The sequence below is a fragment of the Monodelphis domestica genome, chromosome 3 (genome assembly GCF_027887165.1).
Source record: "Monodelphis domestica isolate mMonDom1 chromosome 3, mMonDom1.pri, whole genome shotgun sequence".
Lineage (NCBI taxonomy): Eukaryota > Metazoa > Chordata > Mammalia > Didelphimorphia > Didelphidae > Monodelphis > Monodelphis domestica.
Window position 1 is genome coordinate 115,084,674 of NC_077229.1, and position 23,433 is coordinate 115,108,106.

The 23,433-nt window shown below is 35.5% G+C and overlaps 1 protein-coding gene across 1 annotated transcript in view; it reads left to right on the forward strand.

Annotated features, from left to right (window-relative positions):
• COL22A1 (collagen type XXII alpha 1 chain) overlaps window positions 1-23,433 on the forward strand; it is a 564,322-nt gene that overhangs the window by 40,842 nt on the left and 500,047 nt on the right. The window contains exons 2-3 of the mRNA XM_056823025.1: window positions 15,650-15,814; window positions 22,749-23,315. Coding sequence (XP_056679003.1) covers window positions 15,727-15,814; window positions 22,749-23,315 — 655 coding nt within the window. The 5' untranslated portion in view covers window positions 15,650-15,726. The remainder of the gene's footprint in view (window positions 1-15,649; window positions 15,815-22,748; window positions 23,316-23,433) is intronic.

Sequence of the window (23,433 nt, forward strand, 5' to 3'; positions counted from 1 at the left end):
ACCAAATATGCAACATTCACACCCATAGTCTTTCATCTCTCCAAGGAAAGTAAGGAGGTAAATATTTATCTCTTCTCAAGGACCTTTACTTCTACCTTAAGTAGATCCTCAGTAGGTGAAATCTCTAGAGTTCCTCCTCTCTAGATTTCTCCAATTGAGGTTTTCTGAAGTTCTCAGTCCCTAGCAGATAGTGGGTTATTTGCTTTCTATCACTGATTCCTATTGTAGTTACTCATTGGGATGCTTTGCCCTCACATCAATGAGAAAACTATTCCTCATTTCTGAAATGAACTTCCTTTTTTCCTACTTGAGTGCCTCAGACATTTCTTGGCTAATAATTTCCCAGTAAAATAAAAGTCAATGAGTACAGAGAATATTGCAGAGATCCTTGACTTTGCTGTATTCACCCTTTGATACAGTTCTTTAAAAAAAAAAACCTTACCTCCTGTTTTAGAACCAATACTATATATTGGTTCCAAGGCAGAAGATCTGTTAGGGGTAGGCAGTGGGGATTAAGTGACTTGCCCAGGATCACACAGCTAGGAAGTATCCAAGGCCAGATATGAACCCAGTATCTCTGGGACTGACTCTCAGTCCACTGAAACATCTAGCTGCTCCCTACCCCCCTTAATATAGTTCTTCTAATCAAGGGGCACTTCTCTGGAATTCTCCTTTATACTATAATTTTTCTAACATTTTGCATCCCAGCATCATGGCTACTGTTAGGATACTTATGACTTCTCCCAATTTTTAAGAATTGCTGATATCTGAATATTGTTAGGTCAGAGTGGCTCCTATATTGTCCCTTCTCCCTTGGTACTTACTATATGGTACCTCATGCTTGTTTCAGTATTTTTCACACAATTCAGTAAAACTTTTGTTGACCACTTACTATTTGTGGTTACAAAGACAAAAAGGAAATCATCTTTTCTCTCACAAAGTCTATATTCTACTGAAGGGATAGGACAAATATACAAATTTGCAAACATAGAATCATTTCCTAAGTGAAGGCTGCTTTGGCAACTGAGGAATAAGGCTTCACAAAGGAAAAAAGACTTAAGCTGATCCTTGAGGGAAGTTAGGGAATCTAAAAGCCATGGTGAAGAGGAAATTCATTTCAGGAATGGGAAATAGTTTTCACGTAGGTATGGCAATGGGAGATTGAATATTAAGTCTAGGAAAGAGCCAGTTTGATTTTAATTCAGTGGCATGTGAAGGTGGGAATATTAAAATAAGTCATCAAAGTTAATGGCAGCTAAATTGTAAATGGATTTCAATACTAGACTGAGAAGTTTGGGTTTGTTTGTTTTTTAATCAGTGAGACTGGAGAACAATGCAAAATTATTGAGCAAGGAACTGACCTGATCAATCCTGTGTTTTAGGATTATTGATTTGACAGCTGAGTGGAGTAGATAGTGCCATTTGAATCTTTTTGCAATAATAGGGGCAAGAAATGATAAGGATGTAAAATTGGCTCATTATATGAATGAAGAGGATACAAATAGGAGAATGTTGACATGGAGCCATGTTGACTTGGAATTGCAAAGAGTTGCCAGTTGGTTGACTATGTGTAGAGCCCAAACCATTTTTTTCACCTATGGTAAGCAGCCCAAATGGTACACCCCACTCAAGTTTTAAAGTCATAATATTCAAATAACAAGAGAAGTAATTAAAATAAAATTATTTAAATAAAAGGAAAAATTAATTAGTATAGTTCATAGATGATTATTTGCAATGCCAGCCTACTAATATTCTGACAATTTAATTATTCTTGTTGGTTAGGCTCCAAATTTAGTTGTGTCTATTGCTAAGAGAATGTATATGTTAAAATTTTATCTGCTAAATTTCAATATCTGTTGGTAAAATCCTGATCATTTTGTTCTGGTGACAGCTCTGGATATGGGAGAGTGAGGGTCAAGGATAATTTTGAAGTTTTGAATATGAGTGATTGGAAGGAAAGTGGTACACTCAACAGAAATGTAGAAATTTGGAAGAAGCATCAGTTTTGGAGGAACTATACAAGGTTCTATTTTGTATATGCTGAATTTTGAATGTTGATGGGGCATCAAAAAATATGTCTAGTATGCAGTTTTCCCATATTTGACTAGAGTTCAGAAGCTTATTTAGGGCTAGGTATATAAATTTGTGAGTTATTTTTATAGAAATAATAATTGAAACTTTGGTAAATGATAAAATCATCAAATGAAAGAATGTATAGAGAATAGACAATCTAAAGGAGTTCTTAACTTTTTCTTTCATCATGGTCCCCTTTGGTTGTCCAGTAAAGCCTGTGGACATACCTTTTTCAGAATAATGCTTAAAAATATAGAAGGAAGGGTTAAATTTCAGCTATTAGTTGCATGAAATACAAATCTAATTTTTCTTTCCCATCTAATTTCATGAAGTCTCTGAAATTGGTGGAACTTCAAAAGGTCTACCAATCCATATCCTTCTTGCAAAACTCATAGGAAAGACCTGCGAGTTCCTCTGGGGATAACTTGGTGAAGGATATTCAGCTGCCTAGTAATAATACCGGATATGACTGAAAGAAATTAAGTACTTCCCCTGAATTATAATTAGAGAGAATAGTTTTCTGGTCCCATTGAAATCTATGGTTCTACCCTTCACATTCTAGGATTCTATCTCTAATAGCTGTGTTCATGTGCTAACCATTTAAATTCTTGGTTTCTTCCCGCTCTTGCATTTCATGGAACACTATTTAGTAAACTATATTTTTTGCTTTGCCATGTCTTCCCCTCAAATTTAGATGCTTGAAGTTGCATTTTCCCCACAAAGTATTTTGCTATTTTCTCTCCTCTCTTACCCCCACAACAACAATTACAATAACAACAAAAGGCATAAACAAAAATACATTCTAGTGTCTGGGCAAGACTGCCTTTAGAATTTTAATCATGAAACTTCCTTGCCCTCTGATGAAGTATAGTGAAGCCTGTGGAACCTAACCCTTTCTCAGAACAACATACTTTAATTAAAGGAATTCTTAAAGTTCAGATATAGTTTGCAGAAAATAAAAATCAAATTCTTTTACCCATCTAAATTCATAAGCTCCCTGAAAGTGGGTTTCTAGGATGAGCAGAACCATTTCTACCCACACCTAACCCCAGATTTTCCCAGAGAAATTCTTAGTTGAGGGTAAGGGTGATTAGGTGAGGAAAGAAAGGGAGATTAATTTTACCAATGAAGGAAAGCAGAATGAAGATGGCATTATGTAAAAGGTTGGATTTAGTGGTGCCCAATTTCTGCCAAGACAAGAGAGAAGAAACTGAGTAATTAGCTTACTGAGAGACGTGATGGCTGAGCGAAAGCTTGGCATGACAGTTTCTTGGTGTCTGACAGTACATTGGCATGCACCATATAAATGAATATTTTTGCTATTCTATCATGACCCAGATGTAGTCAGACTCAAAGTGGGGTTTAGTGTAGCCTGGGCTTCAGACAACCAAGATTCTTCAACTAATGCATTGTGGAATATTGGGTAAGTCAATTTCTTTTATTGTGTGTCTCTTTTTTCTCATCTGTAAAATTGTGGGCTTTGAAGTTCCTTCAAGTTGTCTCAGATTTGAGCTAAACAACGGAATGACTATCTTGATTTAGTGAAAATTCAATGATAATTAAATTCAATAAATACTTCATTTATCATGCATTGTTATCTGTAGTAATAAATTTATATTTTATATACATAAATATATATCTGTAGAGTAAGACCATTTTTATAAATACAAGGGACATTAAAGATGATCTGCCTCATCTTCCCCAAACTCTTCAAATTGCACATGAAAAAACTGAGGTCTAAAGATGCAAAGGGACTTGTATAAGGTCACAAAGAGAGTTACCAGCAGATCCTATATTTGAATCCAGTTCTTTTAACATTTAAGTCTACTGACTTGACCATAGCTGCCTCTCAACTACGTTGTTTTTATTTTCAGGGTCTATTCCTGGAACTAAAAGGAATTGTATAAGAATTATAAAAACTAGTTATTACTGAAAGCAACAACTTCCAATCTGGTTTGAACAGGCATAGGATGGTAGAAACAGGGACAAGGGCGAGAATCCTAGGGGAGCCCTCCAGGATCCCTCATATCGGTGCTTACATCTACTTATAATGGTTCACTGGGAAACAATGGGAAGCAAAATAGACAGGGATGTAGCCAGGAACCTCTGGCATGAGGGTTGCCAGTCTAGAAGAGAGTATGTGAAGGTGTTGGGAGGTGTATGACTATTCCAAACTCTTACTGAGTCCTTGCTCAAGATGCTACTAAGGGAGTCTCATCAAGACAACTTTGGAATCAGGGGCTTTCAGGACTTTTTCTGGTAGGAGTAGAGTTGAGTTTCATCAGATTTTTTGATTGTTTTCTTTCCTTGAGGTCAAAGACTAAGAGGTACCAATCAGATGGGATTCCAGATAAGGTACAAGGCAGAAAGTAGGGAGTTCAAGGCAAAAGGGGGGTATAGATAGGAAATGGGTAGCTTGCCACTCAGTCATCTAGCATTGATTAAAAGTCTGCTTAATAATTCACACTGCCATACTGATGTTATGAAGCAGATAAAATGCTGGGCCTGAAATAAGCAAAATCTTAGTTAAAATTCTGCCACAGACATTTGCTACCTATGAGACCCTGGACAAGTGACTTAACTTTTATTTGCCTCGGTTTCCTTAACTATAAAATTGGAATGATAATAACTTACACATGTTAGCCTTGTTGTGAAGATCAAGTGAAATAATACTTGTAGATGCTCTGTTCGACTTCTAGCTGGCTCGCCAACTGAAAGGTTTTGGGGATGGGATTGGATGTTAATTTAGGCCAGTATCAGAAGAGTAACCTGGTTTTGGTAAAGCTTCCCAAACCCAGTGCTGGCAGAACCAGACCCTGAGATGAGACATACACTCACAGAGAACCCTAGGCTATAAATAACAGGTATTTAATATAATAAGGACAGGTTAGAGGTGATTTGCAATTACCTCACTACAATAATAAATTTCTATACCTCCCCAGATCTACAAATCTCTCCACTTATATTGCTTCTTAGTGATTTCCCTACTCTATTCCTATACTCACTATATAACCCCAAAATTACTATACTTAACTAATCTAACACAACCCCACCCCAAGAAAAAGCCAAACCCTAAGCTTATCTGTGTCTCTCCAATAGCAGCTGCTCTACCCAGAATTTCACTCTGCCCTTTGCTGTTAGTCTGCAAACTTACACACTTTCCTTTTTAACACGTAATAGCTTATAGTAGCCACTAAATAAATGGTCTTTCCCCCTTCCTATAAGCACTGGGCTAAGGCTGTTGGACTGAGAAAGCATAGGCTCAAACCCACAGATTATTCCAGATAATAACATTAATATATATTATGTTAATATTTAATAGAACTTTTTTATTTTTATCAGTCTGATGAAACACACATTTTGACTCATCAAACCAGAAATTGTTTTTAAAACAATTCACAAAGAGTTTTATATGAAAATAGGAAAAAATAAATCTCAATCATCTTCCTATTCATTTTGTCTTTGGGCTGAGCTCATTCAAAATAAAATATCATGAGCTCAACTCCCCAACTTTCCTTCAACTCATAAAATAACAATAATTCATCATCTCTCACTCTCCTGGTTTTAATGGAGAGATTATGACTTTACTCCTTGAGGTTGATGAATTAGGGCCTGTTGATGTCAGAAGGATGGATTACAGCTGGTAAAAGTCTGGTTTACAATTTGCAGTGATTGCTATTGTAATATGTACATTTTTCTTTTCAAACTGAAATGAAGTATGTTTTGGCAAAGTTTTAAGGGCTATATGGTTCCTGATCAAAGAGCCAAAGGCCAAAAATACAATATGATTCATGGGGTTCCCATTCAGAAATATGATCTGAGGAAATAAAGAACCCCCCCCCAAAATTTAGCCCAATTCATTCTATTCAGCATTATTTTCAAGAATCCAAACACATGGAAGGGGTATTAGACTTGTTTCTACTAGGAGCAACAGGGAAGACCCAGGCCCAGTGGATATCAGGTCACCAATAGGAAGAACTTTTCAACAGAGCTTTCCTTCTTTAAAATGGAGTTTTTCATGGGGTAGAGAGTTCCTTGTTCCTGAATATATTTAAACATACTGGATGATCAATGGTCTAGGCCTGGGATTCACAAGCATTTTTGTGTCATAGACCTTTTTGGTAGTCTGATGAAGGTTATGGAACTCTTCTCAGAATAATGCTTCCAAATTTATAAAATAGGGTAAAATACAGAGGATTACAAACAAAACTAATTATAATGAATAATAGTTACCAAAAACAATTTTTAAAAATTCAAGTTAAGAACTTCTGGTTTTACATATATTTTACTTGGTATTCATGATTTGAGGTCTAAGATACTTTGATTGAATTGCCAATACTTGGAGGATCTGGATTTGAATCCTGACTCATTAGGGGTGTATCTATGGATCAGTCTTTTTCTATGAACTTCAATTTCCTTATCTGTAAAATGTGATCAATAATGCTCCCCTTACATGACTCACAGGGGTTTATAAATATAAATTCTATGTAAATGATATGTTATTAATTCAACTATTCTACAATATTCCCCACCAAAGAATGGACATAAGACTCAGTTCTTAACCTACTAGAGTAACAACTTATTCATTCATCAAAAATGTATAAATTATCTATAACAATTTATATCACTACACTAGCTGTGTGCTCCAGAGACACAGAAAGAATAGCATGCACATGGTTTCCTATTCTAGGGATATTTCAGTTTAATTTTAAGGACAACAAAAATTCCCTGCTAATCCCAGAGAAAGGAAAGGACACTGGCTTTGGATTCAGCAAGTCATTTACTAGTTATGTAATCTTGAGCCAATAACTTTACCAATCTGAGCATCAGGTTTTTTTCCACATATAAAATGAAGGGCTTTGATTAGATCATCATTTCTAGCTTGAATAGTTTATAATTCCAAATATATTTGGTATTATATAGATGATAGAGGTATGAAAAGTTAAGCAAAACTGATCATATATTTAAATTCATTTTTTCATCTATAAAAAAGGGGTTGTACTAGATGATCCTAAAGATTCTTTAACTTCTAGATCTATGATCCTAAATTGTGTTCTACTTCATATTATAATTATTTATGTATACAACTCATATATTTTCTGGATTTTTAGCTCCTTGAAGAGAGGTACTAGTTCCTTTTCATCTTTGTATCCCTAACACTGACCTTTCAGCATTAACTGTAGTAAATATTGTTGAATCGATTTGTGTAGAGGAATCTTGATGGTGAAAGTTCAGATGGGTCCAGAATATGGGCCCTTAAAATTGGGTAGAGAAAAAATTGAACTTGAAATGTAAAATAAGTATCACTTAATTTTATTGAGTTGGGAAATGGTGTGATGATAATTTACACAGTGACTGACCTAAATATTAATATACACTTGTTGACTTGATTCATATTTTCTTGTGGGGCTATAAGGAATTTCTTGGAAAAGAGGAGAAGAAAACAGGGGGACCATCTTGGAGATGATCTCCTTTAATTCAGAGTAGAGGTCATAAAAGTTTGAATTAGGTAAGGTGAGGGGTCATGAAAATGGAAAGGAAATGATGAATCTGAGGATGACAACTTTTTTAATTTTATTTTTCTGTTCTACACTTAATAGAAAAATAAAAAATACCTATTTCCAGATTTAAGAATGACAGAAAAAGAGAATTACATATGATATTGTGGATTTTTTGTTTTAATGTGTGTATTTGAATTCATATAGTCATAATAAAACTGCTCTACTGATGTATGTGTATGGCTCTTGATGAACTCACTTCTGCTCTCTTCTGTTTCCCTTCTTAAATATTTCATTGACACTTTTAATTTATTTTCTTCTTATCTTACAACTCTTGCCCTATCTGCTTTTCTTCCCAACAAGTAAGTATAGCCAAGCAGAACAAATCAATATATTGGCTATGCCTGAAAATATAGGGCTCTTTCTGTAGCTCTAGAATATTATCTCTTAGAAACATTTCATCAGAAGAAAGGGCTAGACTTAGTAAATCATTTGATATGGAGGATGAAGGAAAAATAGTCAAAAACAACTTATCTTTGCTGCTTGCCAATTGTAGTCAAGTCACTTCTTGTTGGGTCAATATTTCTTCATTTAGAAATAATGGTTATTGGAAGAAATCACCTCTAACATCTTTCAGCTCTTTCTGTCATTTTGTGTCACTAAGGATTTTTTATTTGGGAGCCTGGGAAAATTTTGTTGCTAAAGAAGGGAAATGGAGCTAATTGGGAAGGAGAGCTAGCTTATAGGGAAGTTGCTGAGTTCAATTTCAAATGTGTTGGTTTGAGATCAGAACATTTAAGTAAAGAGATTATAGACAGTTGTAAATACGGAACTAGTAAGTAGTCTGAAATGAAGGTATTGATTTTGGAGTCATCAGGGGATTTGTGATAGAAAGAAAGTATTTTAAAATTATAGCAATCAGTCACCATTTCTTGAAACTAAGCAGAAACCTTGGTAAAGACTTGTTATGGCCATGAGTAATTTAAAGGCTTGCAATGGGAGTTGATAAAGAGTTCTCTAATTGTCTGTTTTTGGTACCTGAGTCATCAGCTATTTCTGTTCAGCAGCTAAGTAGATGACTCCGCAAACCCCTAAGTCACTAATGGCCTTAACTAGGTTCACCCCAAGTTTCCATATGGTCACTCAACATGGTGATTGAACATATTCCAAGAGGAAGAAAGGCACTGACTACAAAAGTGAGAGCTGGACACGAGCAACAGTTGAACCTGTGTCCATATTTTCTCAATAAGGAAGCAAGTGGCTTTTCTATGATGAATCCACTGCACCAACCAGTCTTCTGGACTATAATTCCAATTTTTTTTTTCACTAGGTGATTGAATTATAGAATTTATAGCTTGAAAGAATCTTATAGGTTGTCTAATCTGACTCTCTAATTTACAGCCAAGGGAACAGAAATACCTACAAAGATGATTTGCTCAAGAATGACATGGTGACAAATCTAGATTTAATACTGCAGGTTCTCTGGTTCTGTAAGTGACTTTCCTAATATCACATGATGTCTTAGTGCCAGAACCAAGACAAAAACTCAGATCTCCTGGCTTTTAGTTCATGGCTCTAGATGATGATCATGATGATGATAATAATAATGATAGTAGTAGTAGTAGTAATGATAATGACAATAATGATAGTTCAGATTTATATGATTCTTTAAGTTTTACAAAGCATATTCTCCTTTTCTTTCAAAATAATCCTAAAAGAAAAACTCCATCATTATCCCCATTTTGCAGATGAGGAAATTAAGAATCAAAGAATGTCAGTGACTTGCCCAGGGTCATACTGTAAGTAACTCAGATAGGATTCAAGCCCCAAGTCTAGCACTCTTTCCACTGCTAAATACCTACTCATACAGAACTGTAGGGATTTAGCAGATTAAGTAATCTGGACTATTTCATGTGTCATACCTGGCATTATATAATGATCTATTTGGCAACATAACAACATATTGTAAAGGAAATGATAAAACTTTTGATTCAGTTTATGAAGATGATAAACATGGGCTAACATGTTCCATCTTTTAAAGTGAAATTAAAAAAATAAAATCAACAAGCAGCTATTAAATATGTCCTATTCATTGAACATGCTGCTATGCCGTCATGCATCTCAGTCAGGGAACTTCTGGCATTAGTTAGGTGAATGGAAATTAAAGCCACTGAACAGAAAATTTGCAGAGAAGGTCCACATATTCAATAGCTTATAGAACCACAGCTGGTAGCCAACATGATTTTGTGGCTTTTCTCCTTAGAGTACAATTGATTAAGTGATTCATTAATTCAATCAACAGACATTTATTAAGTATCTATTGTATAGAGAGTTCTGTGCTCTCTGGATATTGGAGAGGCACCAAATCTGGATAAGAAATAATCTCTTAGTAAATCCTGTATAATTATAATGAAACTTGGCATTAAAGAAAAGATTTTTTAAAATCTACCTCTCTCCCATCTTGATAGAAGTAGTAGTTGATGGGTATGGAAGACTGAATATATTTTTTCACACCTGGTTTATGTGTTAGTTTTGTTGAAATGTGTTTTTCTTTTTTCATTTTTATTCTTTGACAACAAGAATGGCTGGGCAGAGCAGTGTAGATTTTTTGAAATGTATTCCTTCTGGAGAATGTGAAATCAAAACAAAAGATATCAATAAAAATTTAAGGAAAAAATGGTCTTTGTACTCATAGAGTTTCCAGTTTAGTAAGAGGATGACATAATTGGTCAAATTATTTTTTATTGAAAAAAAATGTGACCACAAATCAAAATGATAGATGATTTTACTTTTTTTTTCTTTATCCATTTTCAGTCATTCTTAAATCTGAAGTCTTCTAGATCTCTTGGAAATTTCTTAAGCATCTACACATTTTAAGTGCTTTGCACATAGTAGGTAGTTGATTTATCAAGGTTTTAATCAATGGTTGTTCAATGAATTGTGTAATATCGCCACCTGCTGGTATCTGGCATCACCAAAGAACCTTAGCAGGTTGCCTCTTCAGCATAATAATTTAGATCATTTTAATCAAGCATACTCCCAACCATAATGAATGTGCAGTCAGAACATAAGCTTCTTTTAGTCCTAAAACAGGTGTCAACAAAGTATAGTCAAAAACATTTGTGTTACTTAATATGTTTTTTTTAATTTTAAATGAATTCAAAATATTTTTGAGCCCTGTTTACCTGAGGACTATGGAGGATAAAAATAACTTTAAGATGCAGACCTTCAAGGAGCTTAAAATCTTGGAATATGATATGGATAGAAAAAAGTAGAATGAAAGATAGTATATTTTTAAGTACCCTGAAAAAAGTTAGAGGATCTCAGAGCAATCCTAGAATGTTTAATTCTTTTCCTGATATTCCCAACTACTAATCTCCACTGTCCCAATTATATTGCATTATATTTTGTGATTACTTATGTGTTTGCCCCAGCATAACTTGAAAATAATAATGATTTAATTTAATTTTTGTATCTCCAGTGTTTGGTGCATAATAGGTTGTCATAATGATTATTGAATAATTGATTGGAGTTGGAATGAATATTATAGGTCAAGTGACCTAGTGTTTTGGTGTGTAGTAGGTAGTAATAAATGATTATTGAATAATTTATTACTTAGAACTGGAATATCATGGGTATCAATGAATATCATAGGACAACTACCTTAATCCTCTTGTTTTGCAACTGAGGAAGCTGAGACTTAGGTAAAATGATTTGCTCTGGGTCACACAGAAAGCTGATGTCTGGACTCGGGCACCAAACAAAGTCTTCTGACTTTTCCTTTAAATTTCTTTTGATTCAGAATATCATAGAATTTGAGTTAGAATGGATCTTGATTCCAGAATCCTACCATCCACTTACACCTTGTGGAGCTAAGTAGCAATTCATTAATCAATCAATACACACATTTATTAAGTCCTTGTTATGTATCAAGAAGAAGGAAAAGAACTTTAGAGGAGAATACTCAGATGGTTGGAGGGATTCAGAAGGAAACACAAGATTTTAAGAGGTGAAGGTTAGGAGAGAATATTATTTTGAGCATGGAGGAGACTTTGATGTGCTTGTAACCAGTAAGGAAGGGACAATTAGATAGAAATAAATTGAAATTTAGAGCAAATTGGGATGGGGGTGGTGGACATAATCTGCTGTAGAAGGCAAGAGAGGAAGAAAATAAGAGGATCTGGCTTTGGAAAAAAGAAGGAACACTATATTAAAAAGTGGGGTGAAAGATGAGAGAGTGGGGTTGGTAATAGAGGGATACAATTTTGTAGAAAGGCTCAGTTTTTCTATGAAATATGAGATGAGGTAGATTATGAGCTAAGAGTGTTTTCTTAGATGTATTGAGGTTTAGGACAGTCATAGTGGTGTTTGGGATGATAATAAGTCAGAGGGGTGTAGAAAGATTTCTTTGCTACTCTGAAAGCTTGGTTGACATTAGATAATATACCTTTATAATGGACCCAAGCAACGTGGTTTCATATCTTCCTTAAGATTTATTCAGGGTGAAGTAAATAGGAAGAAAGGAGTCAGGTAATGGAAATAGTCCATGATTGAAGTTTGTCAAGGCATGATTGGCAGGAGAACAAGGAGAAAGGCGATATAAAATTAAATTAGTTCACTAAAGTGTTAAAATTGAAAGGGGAAGAGTGTAGCCAATATAGGGATGATAGCTTGGGAAAGCATAGGGGACAGAAAGGATAAGAACAGGTTTAAGGGTCACAAGCAATAGGGAAAGACAAAATGATAATAGATTATGACATTACAAAGGAATTCATAAATCAATGAACATGTAAGTAGACCATTTGTGGTGGATGGCAACAAAAACAAGTAAATGACAATTTTTTTTGTAGTTTGGGCAGAAAAGAGCAGTAAATTATGGGAACTGAATAGATTAAGGAAATGGAAAGTTAAAATTGTGTTAAAATTTAAGGGAGTATCAATATGTATGAGAAAGACCACTGACCTCACTGATGACAGAAAGAAGATGACCTGGAGGTCAATAGAAAGCCAACAAGTCCTGAAGTGAGTGATAAATTTGGATAGTAGGAGTCTCAAAGAATGAGAGAAAGAAAACTTTGATTCCCTTAAAATGCATAGTGAGTTGGGAGGCATGAAAGAAAATATCTAATACTCAAACAGGTCACCAGTGTCAAAAAAGAAGGGATAAGGATTTGGTGACTTTTAAAGTTGAAATGAATGAGAAAGGAAATGGTTTAAAATAAGTTTGTTAACTATGGAGCTAGAATTCCAAAGCATTTGTGTTCTCTACAAATTATTATTATCCTTCCTAAAATGTAGTAGCAGAACTGAATACAGTATCACAAAAGTAACAATCAAAAGCAATGAATAGTGGGATTATTATCTCCTTTCATTCAAACTAATTTGGATATGATGCCTCTCATAATATAGTCTAAGATACTATAGAACATAGCTCCAGTTATTTTTCTTATGAATGTTATCTATCAATATTTCCCACATCTTAAACTTCTAAAGATGATTTTAAAGCATAAATGAAAGGTTTTGTGCTTGTTGCTGTTATATTTCAGTATATAATATTTGCCTTGAGATCCTAATTCTGTCATTCAACATATAACCTGTCCCCTGGGCTTTGTTCTTCCTGAAAATTTTATAGGTATGGCATCTAGAAATTTAATAAAGTTATTGATCATAATGTTAATTCTCTCATTATTAACACTCCATTGGAGACCTCATTATAAGTTAACCTCAAATCATTTATGGATATTCTTTGGATCCAACCAATCAATTGATTCTGAATTATTATCCACATCTTTCCATTTTGCCTTCAAAGAATAGCATGAAAGAATATCCAATATTTATCAATTATCTTACCTTAGTGCCAAATCCTGTGGGTAGAACTGGCTAATATGAAAAGATCAACAAAAATTAATCCCTAACTTCTAGGGTTTTACTGTGTAGTAGGGAAAATAAGGTATGAGGACTATTAATAATATTAAAGAGCAGAGTGAGAGTAGCACTTTGTGAAAGGGATACTATCTGAGAACAAAGGATGGAGTGATCACTTTTCCCCATATACCTCACATAACCCTTTGTTTTGTAACCTTTCTAGCATATGTGTGATATATCATTGTGTATTGCTGTTAATTAAGTGCTTTGTCTTGTCTCTCTATTAGACTATAAACTCCAAGAGAACAGTTTAACACATATTTGGTTATTTAACAAATAACAGACATAGGAAAGCTAGAAGACTTAGAGAAGAGGGGCAAGAGTTTGAGTACAGTTTTGTACATGATGAATTTGAAGTGGAGATGTCTAGTAGATTCAGTAGTGCCAAGAAATGACACTTAGAAGGTCTTTGAGATCCTTTTAACTCTGACTTTCCATTATTCTGTGCAATGAAGGACTGGATCTCTAGGGAGAGATTGAAACTGACTATATGCATTTGGAAGTAATTCACATAGATATTATAACTAAAAGGATAGGAATGGAAAAAGTTGCCAAAACAGAATGATTGAGAAAGAAGAGTGATGAACAAAGAGCCTTGAGGAACTTTGTCTTTAGGGCTTGAGAGGAGTAATAGGACACAGAAAAGACTAGATAAATAGAAGCAAGAGAAGGAGAACTCAATGTTCCAGTAGCATCAAGAAACCCAGGGTGGTCAATTACATAAAATAAAGAAGAGGTCAAGGAGGATAAGGCCATTGGATTTCATTATTGCTAAAGGATCAAGCTACCTCATTTCCTGGTTAAACATATTTTGTGGAATTATTTTATGCTGGGTGTCCACCCCCCCCAAAAAAGAAACATCCTCAGTAACATGCCACAGCCTATTTATGTTGGCCAGGGGTCATAAAATCTTAACATTTTAAGGGATTTCAGGGGATGTCTTGTCCAACCTGTACCTGAAAGGAAAATTTTATTATTCACCAAATCAGTCAGTCAACAAAGCATTTATTGAGCACTTATCCTATGTCAGATCTCATGGCAAGCACTGAGGATTAAAAAAAAATGTGAAAAGATGATCTCTGTTTTCAAGGAACTCTCATTATAATGGAGGAAACAACATGCAAACAACTATGCACACAATTTCTGCATGTATATATGTATATATATATAAATATAGATGTATATTTTATATATATGAGAAACAAAGAGACAAAGACAGAGAGAGAGAGAGAGAGAGAGAGAGAGAGAGAGAGAGAGAGAGAGAGAGAGAGAGAGAGAGGAAGAGAAGGAGAGAAGAAAAGAGAGAGAGAGAGTAGATGGAAAGCAAAAGTGGAAAGTCACTTAGAGAGGGTAGAACTAGGAAAGCAGAGATTGAATTAAGTCCTGAGGTAAGCCAGGAAAGTCAGTAGGAGGATAACTAGGGGAGGCAGTCGGGGGATTGAGCCTTGTTCACCTCAAATAATGATAAGCCCATTATCATCTCATTTCACCATTCTAATCAAGAAGTTTTTCCTAATGTTAACGTTGCTTTTGGTTCTGTTATCTGAAAACAAGTAGAACAAGTCTAAGTTGTCAAATGTAATCTACTTGAAGATAGGTATGGTTTAATTTTTGACTTTTGTATCTCCTACACCTAGTGTAGTGACTGGCACTTGTGTGTGATTAATAAATAAATGTTGAATTAAATTGAAATTTAATCTTTCCTCTCCATGAGAATATTTTGAAAACTTAGGCTACCATATTTCTATTAGCTACCATATTTCTCCTTACTTTCTTTTCTAGACTTCTCAGTTCTTCCCATCACAGCTTTTCTTTTTTCCATTTCCATTAAAGTTCTCCAATATCTCATCATAGTATGAAGATGACCCTCTTCTTGAAGGCTATGCCAGTGAAAGCTTTGACAGATAGTACAAGGCTGGAGATACTGTCCTAACAAAGGTCCTGTGGGCTATTTGTCCAAGAATTGGCCTATGACAAGAGACTCAACACTAGTTGGTTAGGTTAAACTTGAAGTATCAGACTTTTTGGCTAAGATATAAGCTTGTAGAAATGTAAAGAATGAATTTTGTTAGCCAGAATGAATCTTTTCTCTGTGGTATCTGAACGACCTTTTCTTCTGAGGCTGACTTTTCTATGTGTCTTTGCATTCCTAGGGAAGAGATGCTCCAGTAGAAGTTAGACATCCCTTCTTCTTAAGCAAGAATCTCCCGTCCTTTAGACCAAGAGAAAAATGACTCACCTCAGAGGATACCACTTGATCTACCTCCTGATACTTCTGGCACATTGGATTGGAGATGGCTCCCAGGCACAGAGAGCAGGTATGAAGTGAATCCATTCCATGAGCATGTAGGAAATCAAAAAGGAGGGGGGCAGCCAGGTCATGCAGCAGGGAGAACACAGGGCCTGGACTGAGGAAGACCTGAGTTTAAAATGAGTTTCAGACATTTGCTAGCTCTGGGATCCTGGGAAAGTCACAACTGGTTTGCCTCAATTTTTAATATGGATGATAATAATAACACCTACCTCTCAGGCTTGTTGTGAGGATCAAGTGAGATAAGTGTAATGTCCTTGGTGCAGTACTTTGAGCATAATGGATGCAATATAAATTTTAGCTAGCCATTTAACCCAAAAAGCAGTATTTAGCAGGTATCTGCTCTGTGTCCACCTGTGTGCTTGGTGATATGAGAAATGTGAGGAACTTGAGAGAAGGGATTTCTTATCACACTGGGCTTATGTCTGGTTGAAGAGACAAAGGATAAGGGCCCAGAGCAAATAGAGGCAGCAACAGACTCTAAAGCAGGATTTTGTACTAGAAAGATAATCAGGATATCCTTTTTAAAATCCTACTTCCACCACTCACCAGATCTGTGACTCTGGGCAAATTATTTCTTGACTCTGAGCTCAAGTTTCTCCAACAATCCCCTAGAAATTATGGGGGCTGACTTGAGCAGGATCTTAAGCATCCCCTAATACAAATATCTTCATTTTCCAGATGAAAGAATTCAGATCCTGAGAGATAAAAAACAAAAACAAAAAAGTTACTTTCCAAGACTCTTGAGACATATCTTATCAAAACATTGTCTCTTCCCAGTCCCCAACACTGATCTTTGTAAATAGTAGGGACTTAACAAACATTTGGAGAGTGAAGGAGTCAATAGAAAACAAGAGCAGAAAGATATAAAATAAAGTTTTAAAACTGACTAGTTGGAATCAAAGAGTAGTCACCAATGGCTTAAAGTCAATTTGGAAAAGAGTTCTCCAATTGAATACCAAAGGGACCTGTGCTTAGCTATATGATAGGGTTTTTTCCTCTTCTTTTTATTTGTCTTAAATTAAATATTACTTTTCTTTCCTTCTCACTTTTCTATTGGGGGGAAATCCCCCCAAAAAACACCAAGAAATCCCTTGCTAACAAACACACATAATCAAGCAAAACAGATTCCCATGTTGTCCATATAAAAAAAAAGTGACAGTATCATTCTGTATATTAGTCCATCATCCCTCTCCCAGAGGAGATGGATAGCATAATTCAGGTCAAGTGCCAGGTACCTAAAGGGCACTTAATAAATAATAAACACAAAAAATAAATAAACGGTTAAATAAATAAATACTCAAATAAATAGATGGATAAATAAATAAATGAATGAATAAATAATGAAAGCCCTTAAATAAATGAATATAAAGTGACCGTGCTAAGTGTTGGGGACACAAAAAGAAATTCAAAAGACAGCAAAGAGCTTACAATCTAGTCCAAGAAACACAGTTTTAAAACTATGTACAATGATAAGTGTAGGATGAATTGGAGATAAGAGGAAAGGCTTTTTAGCCTTAAGAGAGGTCAAGAAATATTTCCCTTGTCAGGGTGGAGAGCACGCTTATATAGCATTTGAAAGAAACCAGGGAAGGCAGGAGGACAGGAATTCTAAGCATGGGAAAGCCATGGAAAATTCAGAGTTTGGAAACTGAGTGACCTATGGTCTCCTACAGCAACAAGAAAACCAGGATCAGTTGTGGACAACCTGGATCCTAAAACATGATTAAAATCTTAGGGCTTGGAAAGATTTGAGAGGTCTTCAAATTCAAGCATCTCATTTTACAGATTGGAAAAATGCTTTTTTCAAGCATCACAGGAAAGTAAATGGAAAAAACAAGAAATAGAACCCAAATTTCCTATTTAAATAGTCTTCTTTTCATTTTGTCCCACTCCTTGCTTTAATACATATAATCCAGTGGATTCCTCTGGTTTCCACCAATATGTGGTTTTCCATGGGTGTAAACCTTGATTGCTAGAAGAGTAGGACCTCTGGCAGGGGCTTCTTTGGTCCCCGGCTATAATTACCTCCAAATGAGAAAAACTAGGCACCCCTGAGAACAGAAGGGTGACTTGTTTTCAAGATAAACCTCTTAAGGAATTATCTGAGTCAACACATCTGGGCAAACAGAATTCAAATAAATATAATCTTGCTGTAGATCCAACTCCAGATGGATCAGCTGTGCTAAGAAAGGATTTACTTTAAGTTGAATATGTATCTTAGCATGAATTTTAAAAGCTATATGTGGAGAGACACTTAAAAAACAATTGTTAACATTTTTAATAACCCTTTCCTTTCATCTTGGAATCAATACTGTGTTGGTTCCAAGGTAGAAGAGTGATATGGGCTAGGCAATGGGGGTTAAGTGACTTGCCCAGGGTCACACAGCTGGGAAGTGTCTGAGGGCAGATTTGAACCTAGGACCTCTTGTCTCTAGGCCTGGTTCTTAATCCATTGAGCTACCCAGCTTCCCCCAATATTTTTTTTAATTGTTAAAAACCCTATGACAAAATAGGATGCAAATTCAAGCAATCCTAATATATTATCTAGTATACAATGAATTGATAATTAAAACAATTAAAAGCAATTAACAAAGAAAAAGTACACCTATCCATGGCTGGCAGAACTGAAAACTGATAGAATCAATTTGGAACATTATCTGGTTATACAAGTTAAAATTGTAAAAATTGCCATATCCTTTGACCCAAAGATACCACTTTTGAGAATAAAGCTGGGAACATTACAGACAGAAAATGCTATCAATTAAAAGAATTTTATAGCAATATTGTTTAAGGTTGCTAAAAAACTAGTTATAATTTGACTATCCTATAGTAGGTGAGTAATTATTTAAATTGTGGCATGTTAATATAAAGGATTTCTCGAAGTTACAATGGACAAGAAAGTGAAATATAAAGTAATATAAAAATATTCTTATGAAAAGATAAATACTTATGAGAAACATAGAACACGTCATATACTAAATGCAGCTAGACAAAATGAAAGTGAAGGATCATGGACAAAGAATCATGATGAATGTATAAATGCACAAATGAATGATAGGGGAAAAAAAAAACAAAAAAATCTTCTGTTCCAGACACTATGCTAAATATTAGAGCTACAGATATAAATAGACAAGGAACTTAAATTCCTGTCCTCAAGGACTTTACATTTTAATGTGAGACAATATCATTTAAAAAGGAGCTAGAAAACAGTGTGCAGGGGAGAGGGATATATGAATTGTTTGGGAAGTAATCTGGTGACCTGGTTTTAGAATTTTGGAGTCACAGGTACAAAATGTGCATTTTAATGGCAACTGGATGAAGACAGCAAAAGTTTTAGGTGACTTGATTTGAAAGGATTAGATAAGAATGTGTTGATTAGTTCTGGACAAATGAAGGAGGCATTTCACCCATCAAAACATAGGAATGACGAAAGTTGGAAGGGTAAACTGAAAGAACATAACATTCTTATTAGTTGAACTTCATTTATTTACATGTAAATTACATCAATATACATTTAAATGGTGATATTAATGTTTGAACTTATAAATATTTTTAAATGAAAAGCTAAATGAGCTTCCAATGTTTATTGATTCTAGAATCTTAGCACACAAACTTAGAACTGGGGAACCTTAGGCATAGAATGTTAGAACATAAAAATGATGAATCAGAGATATGAGAGATTTTAGAATATAGAGAATTAGACTTACACATATAGAAAGTTAAAGATTTAAAGCAATAGCATTAAACTCAAATTGAAGTGAATTTATTATAGCAGCATAGAGATTTAGAAAACCAAAATTAACATTAGTTATGTTGTATTCTGTTTTTTTTTAATTTATTTTGCCAAACATTTTCCAATCACATTTTAATCTTCTTCTCGAGTCCTTAACATTTTCTATGTGTGTCAGACCCAGGTAGCCAACCAGAGAAGCCTATTGGTACATTCTCAGAATAATATTTTTAAATACATAAAATAAGGTTTCAAAGAAATCAACTATATTGAAATAATTATTGAATTTTCTTTAAACAAGTTCACAGACTCCAGGTTGAGAAATGTTCTAATCAAGGACTGGAATTTGGCCCATGCTTTGTCAAAGGACTGGTTTTCATGAACTATCTTTGAGAGCTTCAGCTGCTGGTGCTTGGAAGGTGGAGGCTACAGAAAAGAATATGCACTGGAGCCTTTCAGAGTCCCAGCTTCAAGGGGGTTTTTTGTTTTGTTTTTAGGTGGAACAATATTATAATTAAGGATTTTACTAATGAGTGCCTTTAGATGGAGTCTAAGCATGAACTCTTTATTCAGAATTTTGCTCTATAATAGGGCTTCATTAGAGTTTCTTCTGCTGAGAGTGAAGAGAGAGGGAAAATAGTTTTCTTTCAGGTGTGTTGAGAAGGAGATGCCTACAGGTCACTCAGAGGATATTGTCTAGTGGAGATCTAGAGACGGAGAGCCAGAACTTTTAATAGAGATGAGGACTGGTTATACAGATTTGAAAGTATAGAGATACAAAGAAATGATCATTACAACAACCTGAGAGCTGATAAGATCATCAAGAGAAAGAATATATATATAGAGAAAAGATCTAGCTTATGAAAGTTCTTCAATGTTCATTAAAAGAGTGAATATTTTTATCATATAGATAAGATGGCCACTGGAGCCCATTGAACTTGGCATGGCCAGGCTTATGCACTTGGGAAAAATCTGAATGGTTTTATAAAGGATATTTTGGAGAATAGAGATATTGAGAGACTAGAAGCAGGGACTAATTAGGAGGCTATTCTAATGGTCTAGAAGTAAACATCAGATAGTATCTGAATGAAATCCAAGTCTCCTGAGTGGATACCTACTGATTTTTCTGCCCTATGCAAAATAAATAAATGAACAAATGAATAACAACAGCAGTGACATAAGACATCCTCCATTGCATCTAGTTAGAGAGTGGTCTTTATAGTCTTCCACTCCTATGATTAGGTGCTGACCAATAATGATGCCGGGGAAAGCAGATTCTGCCAAGCCTGCTTGTTCTTACAAATGGATAGAGTTCCAGACTTGGAGTCAGGAGATTTAGGTATGAGTCCTAGTGGGGATATTTATCATATCATATAAAATCTGTCAGGGTTCTTAAAGGTCATCTACTCCAACTGATGCCTGAACATGACTCCACTTTACAATATCCTTATGATCCATTTGAAATAATTAAGTAACTGTAATCATTTGAAAAATATTTATGGTTCAGAAGATTTTCTTTATATCTGTTAATAACCATTGCTCATGATTTTTCCCTCTGAAGCCAAGCACAGTAAGTCACATACTCCTTCTGGTTGATAGCTCTTTGAAATGTGCAGACAGCTCTCCTATCTATCTAAGGTCTGCTCTTCTCCGTGATTTAATCCTGAGTTTCTCAATTATTCAACAAGCCTTATGACAGTTTGCCATATATGAGGTACTGGGGATGCAAAGACAAAGTGAAATGGTCCCTTCCCCTGAGGGGCTTACAGTCTATCTGGAATAAACAGGAGAGAGAGAGAGAGAGAGAGAGAGAGAGAGAGAGAGAGAGAGAGAGAGAGAGAGAGAGAGAGAGAGAGAGAGAGAGAGAGAGAGAGAGAGAATGAGAGAGATAGATGGATGGATGATGGAAGAGGAGAACGGGGGAAAGGAGAAGAAATGAGATAAATTAAATACAGGAAAAGTTAAGTAGAGAAGGCACTAGCAGCTGGGGAAATTAGGAAAGGTATCATGTAAATAGTAGTACTTAAACTGAAACTTAAAGGATTAAAGAGACAAAGGTGAGGAAGGAGAGCATTTCAGGCATGGTGGACAGTCAATGGAAATGTACAGAGATGAGAAATGGAGTGCTTTGTGTGTCTAAAAGTAGCACTGGCTTGTTTTGAGTGAAGGGGAAGTATAATAAGACTAGAAATAAGGTTGGGCTCAATTTGTGAAGGCCTAAAATGCTAAATAGGGGAGTTTATTTTTTTATTTTAGAGATATTGGAGAGCCACTAGACTTTATTGAATAGGGAGGTGACATGGACAGACCTTTGCTTTAAGGAAATTCACTTTGGCAGTAAAAGAAGGATCATAGTGGAGAGAGGTTGAGATAGAGTTCCTGATGAGATTATATTGCTATAGTCCAGGAGAAAGATGATGAGGACCTAAACTAGGATGGTGGTTGTTATATGAGTGGAGAGAAGGGAAGAGATTCAAGAGATGTGCAGGTGGAAACAAAATTTAAGGACTGGCTGGCTATATGAGATAAGAGAATGAGATGTCAAGGATGATATGGAGGTGGGTAACCTGGGTGACTAGAACAATAGTATACCCTCAAGATGAGTGGTTTTATGGGGAAAAATAATGAAATTGTTTTGGATGTTTTTACATCAGGCTTCTTAAGGGATATCTAGTTTGAAATGTCCAATAGGTAGTTGATATGGAACTAGAATTGAGTCTGGATATAGAGATCTGGGAGTCATCAACAAGAAGATGATAATTAGCCACTGTTCTGTGTGTGTGAGAGAGAGAGACAGACACACAGACAGACAGACAGAGACAGAAAGTGAAAGAGAGACAGAAAGAGACAGAAAGACAGAGACAGAGAAAGGCAATCACCATTGTAAAGTATGATACAGATGATGACTGAGCAAATGGCAAGATTACTTAATCTTCTTGATCTTCCTCTGAAAAATAGAAATAATATTTGACACTACCTTCCACATAGTATTATTGTGAGAAATATCCTCTTTAGTAACCTTAAGTAATACGAGGGGTTTTTTTTTGTTGTTGTTGCTATTGTTTCTTAATCAGTGAATTATTTCATCCGTATGGGAATTTTTCAGTGTGAAATAATCCCTCTATTGGTGCTAATCAGAAACTTATCTATAAGAGGGTCTTAGAGAATTATTTTTATTCTTATAATTTGTGCATTTTTATTTCTACAGGGTGCAAAAATGTTCACTATGATCTAGTCTTTATCTTGGACACTTCCTCCAGTGTGGGCAAAGATGACTTTGAGAAAGTTCGACAGTGGGTGGCCAACCTGGTGGAGACCTTTGAAATTGGACCAGACAGGACTCGGGTAGGTGTGGTTCGCTACAGTGACCGGACCACCACCGAGTTTGATCTCGGGAAGTATTGGACTCGAGAGGAAGTCAAAGCAGCTGCCCGGAACATTAATTATCATGGAGGCAATACCAATACTGGTGATGCCCTCCGCTATATAACCACATACAGCTTTTCCAAAGAGGCTGGTGGCAGGCCAAGTGACAGAGCCATCAAGAAGGTTGCTATCCTCTTGACAGATGGGAGAAGTCAGGATATTGTTCTGGATGCCGCCAGAGCTGCCCACAAAGCCGGGATCAGGGTCTTCGCTGTTGGTGTTGGAGAAGCCTTGAAGGAAGAGCTCGATGAAATTGCTTCTGAGCCTAAGTCAGCCCATGTGTTCCATGTCTCAGATTTCAATGCCATTGACAAGATCCGGGGGAAGTTGAGGCGCCGTCTTTGTGAAAGTAAGTAGAATATTTCTTGTCTTCCATGTGTCTTGGGGAATATGACTCCTATTGATTCAACTCACTGGACCCCTAAATTACCACTGTATTTGGAGTCTGTGTTCAATTCTGGGGACTA